The sequence below is a fragment of the Aplysia californica genome, unplaced genomic scaffold (genome assembly GCF_000002075.1).
Source record: "Aplysia californica isolate F4 #8 unplaced genomic scaffold, AplCal3.0 scaffold00181, whole genome shotgun sequence".
NCBI lineage: Eukaryota > Metazoa > Mollusca > Gastropoda > Aplysiida > Aplysiidae > Aplysia > Aplysia californica.
The window spans coordinates 111,826-123,420 of record NW_004797451.1 but is presented as its reverse complement, the minus strand read 5'-3'; the positions used below and the strand labels follow the sequence as shown (position 1 = coordinate 123,420).

At 39.0% G+C, this 11,595-nt stretch overlaps 1 protein-coding gene across 1 annotated transcript in view; it reads left to right on the top strand.

The window, feature by feature from the left end:
* The window catches only part of LOC101850564, a gene marked incomplete in the record, with an annotated part of 75,139 nt that extends 63,866 nt beyond the window's left edge, over nt 1-11,273 (top strand). Inside the window, 8 exon segments of the mRNA XM_013082551.2 lie at nt 348-473; nt 2,993-3,105; nt 3,538-3,599; nt 4,111-4,271; nt 5,237-5,336; nt 6,025-6,044; nt 7,166-7,277; nt 8,331-11,273. Coding sequence (XP_012938005.1) covers nt 348-473; nt 2,993-3,105; nt 3,538-3,599; nt 4,111-4,271; nt 5,237-5,336; nt 6,025-6,044; nt 7,166-7,277; nt 8,331-8,487 — 851 coding nt within the window.
* Between the last annotated feature and the right edge of the window lie 322 nt (nt 11,274-11,595).

Sequence of the window (11,595 nt, the reverse complement as noted above, 5' to 3'; positions counted from 1 at the left end):
AGAGAGAGAGAGAGAGAGAGAGAGAGAGAGAGAGAGAGAGAGAGAGAGAGAAAGAGAGAGAGAGAGAAACAGACAGACAGACCAACAGACAGACCAACAGACAGACAGACAGACAGACAGAGACAAAGACACAGAGACACAGTGTTAATATAAAAAGTAATATGCATCTATGTATGTAATTGAAGTATTCAGGTATGTAAACGTAGGTTTTTCTTCTCCAGAGCAGGTGGTTGGGAAAGTACCACTTCTTTAAATTACCCTTTTTGATTTTGTGTTTCTATCTTGCTTTTTTGTTTTTGTGCCAATGTGCTTCTCTATTCAAAAATCAAACTCAACTTCTTTTTCAGACATTGACGAGTGTACCCAGAACCCATCAGTGTGTGCCCAGGAGTGCACCAACATTCCAAGCAGCTACTCCTGCTCCTGCCAACCGGGCTACAAAGTGCACAAGAATGACAGCAGCCAGTGCTATGGTCAGTCCTTTGGGGGGTTTTGTTTCTGATATAATTTAACACACTACTAAACCCTAGGTATGCATTGGATTCTCCTTTGAATGAAAGTATTTACACATCAGGGGTCTATTAGTTAGGCTGTGGAGCTCGCAATGGAAAAGCCAAGGGTTCGAACCCGATCAGGAGCCCAGTGTTGTGTCCTGGGGAGGCATGTGTTACATGAATTTTCCTCACTTCACCTGGTCGGAATGGATATTTGGTTATATAGATAGCAAAAGATCTTGTCAGTTTGTTAGTGTCTGTGGGTTAAATCAGCTGCTTGCACTGCATGCTTCCCTGGAAGCCGAGAATGTTTCTGAGTGTTTTAGGGTCCGGGGTAGCAATATTGATTGTAAACCACATGGAGCTTGCTGTTGTTGAGTGGGGATGGGTGCTATACAAATGCTATCTCTTACTAATATATTATAGCACAATCCTGTTGTCTTTAACACATTACACCCTAACTTGCCCAGGATCGCCCGGGAATTCCCTTACACGCTCCACCCTGACTCGCCCGGAAACCTCCCACGCCGACCTAGCGTCATTAGAAACAAAATCTCACCTTGACGAGATTCTGGGGCCGAGATTTTGATTTGCATAGACATAGCAAAAATTTTCTTCTTTCGTTTGAAACCGAAACGAAATTTTTCGGGCCAGTAGTTTTAGTATTAGAGCTGATCGAAGTGTGATCGCGTTCCTTTAGCTGTCTCCTGTGGGCCTTGTTAAGTCTTGACCTGTTTTGGGGTTTTTTTCAATTTTATATTGTGTGTGTACACAGGTCCTGTCTTTCAGGTTAATCTCTCTCATTTAAAAAAAAATTTTTATCAGTGTGTGCACATGGGTCATGTCTGTTAGCCTTAATTGTTACTTCTTGCTTGGTTTTTTACTTAATATGTAAAATGTGTGCATACTTAGGTCTTTTTCATAATAATAATAATAATACAGTTAAAAATATGGTATAATCCGCTTGTATCGACAGGCTTTGGGAAATGGATTTGATGTCGATATATATAAAAATGTTGATAAATGAAAATATAAAGCCAAAGAGGAAAAAACAAGGGAAGATCAGCGGTAAAAAGGCAACACTACTTTTTAAAGCTGGTTGCTTCCCTTGATTATTACACAACTACACAGTGAAACTAACAAGAGGCAGAGGGAAGGGGGCTTAGAGTTACAGTACCAAAGACCGAGCAACGCGAGGTGCACACTACACACCAGCGCAAACTTTATTGTAGCATCCTTGTAAGGCATGTTTATGGCCGCTTGCTGGGTAAAATGGAAAGGTGAGGCACTGACTCAATGACCGTGGCACTTGCCATCGACCGACTGGGAATGGGATGGGGAAGGGGAGTGAGCGATCGGGAGTGGGGGTAGGGAGGTGATGCCCAGCGCATGAGACGCTCACGTCTGTGAGGCACTGTACTGTGTTGGAGACTACACTGTGTAGGCCCTACATGACCTACTAAAGCCTGGTGTGTCGAATAGGCTACTTGACGGGTATGCGTAGGCCTACTTAATGAAGATCTAATGTGTTGACCGTTAGGGTGGCTTTTTCCCCCCATTTATGTTGGTGGGCTTTGCCAGGTACCCAGAAAGCATATCAATAAAGCAGAGTAGACCGAAAAAAAAAGTCGATATAAGAGAAATGGTTTAGAGAATATATTAAAGGAAAAATTTTGTTTGTCAAAATGTTGATACATCAGCGGTGGATATAAGTGGATTATACTGTAATAATAATGATAATATTAGAGATAATAATAATAATAATATTAATAATCATTATTATTATTATTATGATAATGATAATAATAATGGTAATAATAATAATAATTATTGCATTTATATAGCGCATATCCTTGCTCTACAGCATGCTCTATGCACTTTACAACTAATATTGCCCCAGCAGACCCTCTGAGAACACTCAGAAACATTCTTGGCTTCCTGGGAAGCATACAGTGCAAACTGCAGATTTCACGCCCTCAAACACTGTCAAAGTGACAAGATCTCTCAGTGTCTATAGCCAGGTACCCATTTTCACTCCCGGGCGGAATGAAGAAAATTCGAGCAAAGTGTGTTTCTAAAAGATGGGATTTGAACCCTCAGCTTTACAGTTGAGAGTCTGAGAGCTTAACTACTAGGCCACCGACGCCACACTCATCTATTCTTTTTTGCCTGTGCACAGGAGCTTTGTTTTCTTAAGTTTGTTACTTCTTTCACTGCTTTTCTGAAGTAGTGGGTGGTTGGTGGTAGCTCTGGTATGGCTTTTGCCCCTTTTTTCCTATCAAACATCAATCATCCTTATCTCTCCTCCATCTTTTTTTGTGTAGCCAACTTATATGACTTTATTGTCTTGCTAGTGCTATAAAAACCCTAATTAAAACTTAAAGTAAAACCAAACTCCTTTTATCTCTGCACTAGACTACTGTTGCTGTCTGGTTGTGCTTCTATTTAGTCACTCACACTCTCATTTAATGGGTTTTTTTCTACCTGTGCATTTACAGAGGCCTTGTCCACCAACTTTGAAATATCTCTTGACATTGATGCATCTGGCAAGAACTTGAATGAAAAGCAAGGTCCAGACTACCTGGAACTGAGTCGTGCCATACTGCCAGCGGTGAGGGAGACTGCAGTTTAGTTTGAGTTAAACAGATTACACTAAGCAAAAATCGTTTTGTTTGTTTTTCAGAGATGGAGCATTTCTCGTAAAGTCAAGTGTTTTAAGATGTTTGTTGGGGTTTTTAAAAGATATTTGATTTCCTCTTTCCCATTCATAATACTGTTGATTAACAGTGGCAGCCTTTCAGAGTTTACATTTAGGAAAGTAAAAGTAAATTCTGACTGATGACACACTTTCCTCTCTAGAAATGAAAGCAAGTCTACAGTTTAATGTCAGTGATCAATTGTTAATCATTGTCAGACCTACCACTCTTGAAAACGCATGAGGGAAACAAATGGTGTTCCTGCTAAGGCAGCTTATGCTGTACTGTTAATGTCCTCTGAAGTTGTTTTGTATACTCATGAAGTTCTTCACTTTCTCTCCAAACAGTTGCTGGAGGCATTCAGCAATCGCTCAGAAGCTACAGCAGAAGTTACCATCAATAATTTGAGGTGAGAGCTTATGCTAGAACTCCTCCTGGGAAGTAGAAAGAGTAGGGTCTCCATGCCCATGTGTGCATCCGTGCTCATGTGTATGTGTGTGTGTGTGTGTGTGAGAGAGAATAAGTGTGAATTTGGGTATGATAAATAATAGATTGAAAGAGAGAGGGATAGAGAGAGACAGTGTATGTGTCTCTGTGTGTAGGCCTACACTCTTAAGTGGGCAGTTGGAAGGTGCTTTTGGTAGGCCCGACTTCTTTTCTTTCTGTCTGTTATTTCTATCTGTCTATCTTGCTTTTTTCCTTAGCACTAAATGGCCGTTATCATGTGGACATACATCTCTTTGTACTTAAACTTGAACTCTTTTGCATGCCCCCCCCCCCCTCTACTTCTTTACTTTCCCTCTGTTTTTTCTTTCTATCTGTTTTACTTTTCCCCCAGCACTAAATGACCATTATTGTGCCAACAGTGTGCTTCTCTTTGCTAAAACAAACACCTCCTCTCTCCCCTTTCCCTCTTTCAGACATGGCAGTGTGATTGTGGATGCTACAGTGTTTGCGGACAAGGCTCTAGACACTCTGTCTGCCTCCCAGGTGGTGGAAGCTCTGGTGGCCATGGCCAGGGATGGCCTCATGGTCAATGGCACTATGGTCAGTGCCACGGTCACCCTGGGCGGTACCACTGGTAAGCAATAAGCTCCCTACTACATCATACCAACTGAAAAAATGTTTACTGATTTTATATGGAAACTAATTTTCTTGAATATTGCAGCAGCAGGAGAAGATGAGAGATATGTAGCCTACTTCTTTCATTTCACATTTGTGCAGCTTCATCATGGGAATTTTTTAAGGCACTAAAAGGGACAGCTTGGAATGAGCTTAAAAGCAAAGCCTGAAAAGTACACGAAGTTTTAAAAAAAATTGGTTTGGGGTTCTCTTTTTGTTTTTCTTTTTCACTACTCTTGATGTCATAAGATGCAGATTGAAGTGGTGAGGGAACATCACACAGTCATCTATACTAGCCGAGACTGTCCTATAAGGAACAGCACAAGGAAGGAGGTGAAGAAGCAGACAGAGGAAACGAAGGGATGACAACATCAAAGATTTGGACTGGCCATTACTGGAACATCATAGTACAGAAAAATGATGACCAAGAGGAAAGAAGAAAGCTGCTTACCAAAACTTCAGAGGTGCCGTTACAGTCAGCCAAATTATGGGATAGATTGAAGTGAAGATGTCCATCTGCAAATAGACTGCCAGTTTAAGACAACCATCAATGCTCCCTAAAAAAGTCCTGTTGAATTGTATAGAGATCAAGCCGAAACTTCCTGATTACATAGAAGTGATCGTCTCAACTCCTGTTGACCTCCGAAAATCTCCAGGAAAAATAAAAGTAATAAACGTCTACATCCAGCCTAAGGTTTCTTAACCAAATACAGGAAATCATCAAAGAAAATTATTTGGGGCAAAAATTTTACCTCAGTTTCCCCAGATATACTGCAATTATCAGAATTTCATAACTTACATTTATGTAGATTTAGAAATCATGCTATATATTATATAACATCATGTTAGATGACCTGTAGGCCTATTTATAAATAAAGATCTTTTCTTAATGAAGACCTCAGTATTGTTCTCCTTGTCCCACAGTGACGACAAATTCGGACAAGTGTGAGATTCTTGCCCTTGTAGAGCCCTGTTCAGCTGGGTCCTCTTGTGCTATAAACGCTGATGGCCTGGCTTATTGTCCGTAAGTCTTCCTTCACACACACACACAAACAAACAAACACACACACACACACACCCATAAATACACTGCTCACATGACTGCTTTTTTATCCACATGCTTACATTGCACACAGGCACACACACACACACACACACACACACACACACACACACACACACACACACACACACATACTGACATTTAATAATAATGTTCCACTTCCTCCTTGGAGATACCCAGCCCCCTTTTTGGGGGGTTCATATTACGTTGAAAATGTTGTTTGTGTTTATTTTGAGACCTTACTTGTCACAGGTTTCCATGAGTTCAATGTTCTGGAATGCACAGCAAGCTGGCTTTTTTAAGTGGGTGGTTGATGGGTGCTCTGGTGTGGTTTGCTTCTTCTTTCCTTCAAAAACTATACCATCCTTAGCAATCCTTTTTTTAATGAGTGTTACTTTCTAGTTAGTGACACCTCTAGTCTTTAGCCCTTACATGGCCTATTTATGTTGCAATGGATGTAAAAATCATACTAAAATTGGCTTTTTTTAAAAAAGCCGTTTGTATATATATGATCCAGAAAGCTTTTTAAATGGTCAGTGAATATCTGTAAGGATTCCGAATGAGAAAAAATTGTTTTACAACTCTGACTTGCTTTGTTTATTTCATTATCAGCTGTAGGTAATATATGTTTTGTATTGTTATTTTTCAGAGGCGAGGAGGAGGATTCGGGTAAGAATTGCACTTCATGACTAGACACTTAGACACTTCTTATATGTATATACCTTCTTTGTAATCTTCAGGTTTTTTTCTTGCAGGAGGGGCAAATCAAAATATATATACAAATGTATATAGCAATGGATGCTTGTCTTTGTTATAAGCATGTAGGATACTATGAAATCCCTTTTGATTTTTGTTTAGATATGATATTTCTAATGTAGCCTACTATTAAAGTATGATTTTTTTTTTAAAGAGGTACATCATCACATACTGGTGACACATCTAAAACAGAAGTACAGGGAAAGAAGGGCAATAGTCCATTTAAAAAAAATATGATTCCATATGACCCTGTGGATGAAAAGGGGAAAATGGTCTTTTTTGTGCTTTTGTGTTTTCTCTTTGCTCAAACAAACTTCACTCCACCCTATAAGGCTTAAAGGGCACCTCGCTTTGGTGGTAGTGTGTTTAAGTATATTTTCTATGTCCTGTTTACTGGGTGAGAATAACATAGTTTTGTTTTCTATATTCCTTTGCACATGAAACTGTAAGAAAAATTTCTTGAAAACTCAAATCAGGGGACACAGAATGTTTCTCTTCTGCCTTTTGAGGTTTCTTTCTTCCTCTCTTCCTTCCTTCCTTCCTCCCTTCCTTCTTTCCTTCCTTCCTTCCTTCCTTCCTTCCTTCCTTCCTTCCTTCCTTCCTTCCTTCCTTTTCCTTCATTCCCTCCTTCTTTCCTTCCTTCCTTCTTGCCTTCCTTCCCTTTCCTTCCTTCCTTCCTTCCCTCCCTTTCCTTCCTTCCTTTTTTTCTTTCCTTCCTTCCTTTTTTTCTTTTTCTTCACTCTTCCCTTGGAGCCATGTGCTCTGCCAGTGAGGGTAACAGAGCATGTACCACGGACTTTTGGAAGTGTATAAGAGCACTGTCTATTGGGAGTCATGTACTTGCTGAATGTTGCCCTCTTCATTTTCATGGGTGGTTGGAGAGCGCCATTTGTGGGTCCTATTTCTTTAGTCTCCATCTGTTGGTTCTGTTTATCAGTCTTGCTTTGCCCTGCCATTAAATAACCATTTTTGCACTGGTGTACTTCTCTTTGCTCAAACAAACTCTTCATAAACCCTCACTGACTGGCTACTAGTGGACATCGCACTGATTGTGGGCCTGTGTCTGGGAATCGCGCTGATCATCGCTGTGGCTGTGGCTGTGGGCCTGGTGGTCAAGATGAAGCTGAAGAACAGAGAGCAGCGCAGGTAAGTGTGCTAGTAACTCTGATAGAATTTAGAGAACAGGCCTGGTTTAATTGCAGCTGGTGGGTGGTTCATATGCTATTGTGTGGTTTGCTTCATCTTAGCTATCTGAGATCTGTCGTCCTTAATTCTCCTCTTTTTTTGTGTGTATGCTACTCTTTAATAACACCTCTAATCTTTTGCACTTGTATTAAGTATGTGTATTGCAAAGGACTGCACGCTTGATGGTAGAGACGGGGTAAGGCTGCATTGTTTTGTCTTCGTGTTGTTGATTACTGTTGCTCTATGCTTATTTTGTCAAATTGTTTGTTTTGAAAAATTTGAAAAGGCACCTTTCGATTGGTGCAGACGAAAGACCGCTCACGCTGACCCACGCAATTACACCATCTTGGTACCGGTAGACTCATTACCGATAAAACTCAAAAGGGGTGCTCATTGTGTTTCTCATTCTCTATCTGTCAATTTCAAATTCTCTCAAATTTCAAATTCAAGTCAATATAGACTGATCTTGATCAATGGGCGAAAAAGAAAAATCTCTGTTCCAACCCAATCTTTTTTGCTTCCCTCGATCTTCTGACACAACCGAAGCCATAACACTGTTCACGTATCCACGAACTACGGATCCCTCGAACTACCGAGGCCGTTCCTGACAAATTCGAGGTATCGTGTTAAACTGTATTTTTTTCAGACTGGGGATTACTGCTTTCATGATAAATTGCTACCTCAGAATTTAAAAGCTCTATCTGACATTATTGGCCATTTTGAGATACTAAGACTTCAGGATTCTGCTCCAGATTTAGAGGTCTGTATGTCTGAAACTGTCTGTTTTATTAATGTGTGTATGCCTTTGTTATTTTGTTCTGTTTTTCCTTTCTTCCCCACTCTTTCTCCTGTCTTTGTCTTTCGTTCCCTACCTTTCTCTCTCCTACTCTTATTTACTGTCTCTCTCATTTACTCTCTCTTTCATTTACTCTCTCTCTCTCTCTCTCTCTCTCTCTCTCTCTCTCTCTCTCTCTCTCTCCAAAGTGCCCACATACCTGCATATTATCTTTGCAGAGTGGAAAGCCGAGAGGGTCACTACTTCGACGATGACCTCCGCCCTCCATCTGCTAATAGCTATGGGGACATTCCTCCCTCCACTGCCCACCGAAAGCCTTCTGGTGCCAGTCGCATTGCCTGGGCCAACTCAGACACGAAGCAGCTGGTCCCGTAACCCTGACCCACGTCAAACATTCCTGGTTAGAATGTCAACTTCACATGGCTGAAGGAAGACAAGACTTAAATAACAGAAAATGTTGACTTCTTGTAGAAATGAACTGACAACACAATTGATTGATCTAATACATCATTGAAACAATGTAGCATGTTTACTCTCATATAAAACTCAGACTCTGTATACCTGTGCCATATAGAAACAGCTCAAAAGGCGTATTCTAATTCAATAATTCAACACTTAAGAAATGCAAGGGGCATTTACAATTTTTTAATGTTCAGACAACAGACTAGGCAGTCTGTCTTAAGGGAATGTGCTGGTAAAAAAAAAAAATCGATAAAAATTATTGTTGGAGCAAGTTTAGATTTTCCTGTATTTGCATTCCTGAACCATTGTTCTATCATTTGGCAGTTGAAAACAGCCCAATAATGCATTCCACAATAGCAATAATCTAGGTTTTTTAAACATGTGTAATTGACAATTTCATTTTTGGTTTGATCTTTCTCAGCCATTTTCTCAAAACTGAGTTTTTTGACACATATATATGCTTATAAATTACAATACAGAGAACACAACAGATATGAATTCTAACACAAAATTCAAACAAAGCTACAAACAGTGCAAACAAGAATCCAGCAGTTTCCCTATTTTATACTCAACCACAACATCTGTCATGGTAGCAAATACTGTGACCTTTGTTAGATGGACCTTTAACTAACATGTTAAAAGGATGTGAATGGATTAGGCGAAAGAAATAAAAAGATATAACAGAACCACAAAAAGGGACCAATAGTCCACTTCAGAAGAGAAAAGTCAGCTGACGTTCCTCGTGCCAGCAATTGCTAATAATGAAGGAAGAAACTAAGATTTTCTTTTTCTATATAAAGATTTTTTAACAAAAAAATGAAGTAAGTTGGGGAAATCTGAGGTTTATATTCAAAGGTGGCGATATTTATGCAAAGACCAACGTATAAAGGGCTTCTGTTTCCACCAATGGCAGCTTTGTACAGTATTCATTTTATTGTTAATTTTAACAAGTTTATGCAAAAATTGACTAGCCGAGTGTGATTTGACCTTGTTCTGTGACTCTTTTTTAAAGAATAACTCTTTGATTGATTAAAAGCTTGAAAATCTTCTGAAGTATTGAGCAAGCATGTTAGTTAAGAATGCTAAACTCTCAGGGGTTAGGTATGTTCTACTAATTACAAAATGACAAATTATGAAGTGGGAAATTTCATCAGATGTTGTGGAATTGATTTATAATATATTTTATTATTTAAACATGTAGCTTTTTTAAAACGTGAATTTGATTTTCAACATGTCTTTTTTTCCCCTCACCTTGTCATGCTTTAACAAAGCTCTCTGCTGACCCTGAGACTCTTCTGTTTCAAAGCACCACTGTTTGTATGCACTTGGAAAAGCACATGCATACACGCACGCACACACACACACATTCATATACCAGATACTCTCTCTAATGTTAATATAGACCCTGTATTATCCATTTTTGTATGCGCTCTTTAAATTTTCATGTTAACTTTAACCGTATTATGTGTGATATGTTATTGTGATAAACTACTCTTTCTTTTATCTTGCCCAAATTTTAATACTCTAAGAATCAAAACACATATCTTCCCATGCCAGAACTGGAGGCCTGACACATCTATTGTCCATTCATGCAAGATGTTCTTACAGTATGTTGGACTGCTTATATTTTATTGAAACTTGATTCACAAGGAACTAGATTGCACTTTCGCCTGCTATTTTGGAAAAACATACCTCAGCACTTATAGCTTCTGGTCCTCTTAACTTTGATTAGAACACTGAAAGGTAAGACGTTTGCATTACATCTACCCCGTGCATGTCGCTTATGTTGAAATGTTGTGCCTATTAAGTCCGTCCACTGACATGTCTTTCAAGGTAATTTTTGAGAAACAATATGTGTATTTCTATAATTAAGCCGGATCCGTCCATTAAAATATTTGTCAAACTTTTTTTAAGGGGATCTTATTTTTGTACCCTAGTTTTGACTAAAGTTTCCTTCCTTCAAGGCTTTTGAGACTATTTTGTGATTGTGATTGTCAACAGTAGAATAAAGTTTTTCTTCACTTATATGTTTTTGAGAGTGTTTTTTATGAAGAGTTCTCAGTTCTCTCTAAAGTCAAAGTCCAATGAAATCTTTATTATTTAGATTATTGGGAGCAATTTCCATAGACAGGAAAAGAGGGGAAGCTGGCAACAAACCTGTTGTGAGATGTACCGGGATTTAGATTCAAAAGAATTTTAACTTTCATGATGAAAACATTAATTTACAAAGAGGGAAAAAGTGTTTAGACTATGTATATATATATAGAGCCAATATGCAATTTCAAATTGTTTTTTTCTTTGGAAAACATTCATGTCCATGTAAATCACTGAACACCCCCCCCCCCCCCCCCTAGAATTTTAAGCTTTTTTTGCAGTTTTTGAAATGAAGAAAGAATGGTTGAGGAGTAATCTTTCCTTGTCTGACATTTAGTCCATAATCTGGATCAGTTTTAATTAGCGACCAAATGTAAACCATAAATTTTGGTGTTCAAACATTTGTCATCTGGTCCTGGACCTGCCACCACATCCTCAACCTTTTATTCTCTCCACTTTTTGAAATGTTACTGGATTTGCTTTGTGAAGACCTGCCCTCAAGTAGGCCTATTTTTTCATGTTCTGATTTGTAAAATTCTGCCTTAGACTAAGTTAGACTGTAAACTCTTTTGTGTGTTTTCAATAAAGCAAAATTCTCAGCAAAATTGTTCTCATTGTATATCAGTACAGTTCTATAGACATGGACTTGGATAACTGGGATTGTTCTTCTTCATAATCTTAAAACCAATTCACACTGTCAGTTGGATTCATTGGATTGAGTCACTGCAAGCCAAATATTACTTTGTGGATGGGGGCTAAAGCTACTATTCAGTTACAAGGTGACGGTACTCTACTAAATTCGAGTGTGACTTTCAACATCAAATGCATTTGTTTTTCTGGGTTGCGAGTCAAATTGGCAGTATTGTGCCAAGATGGAAGCTTTTGTCCCATCCGAGAAAGTAAATCTGGCAGGCTCCAACTCAAACT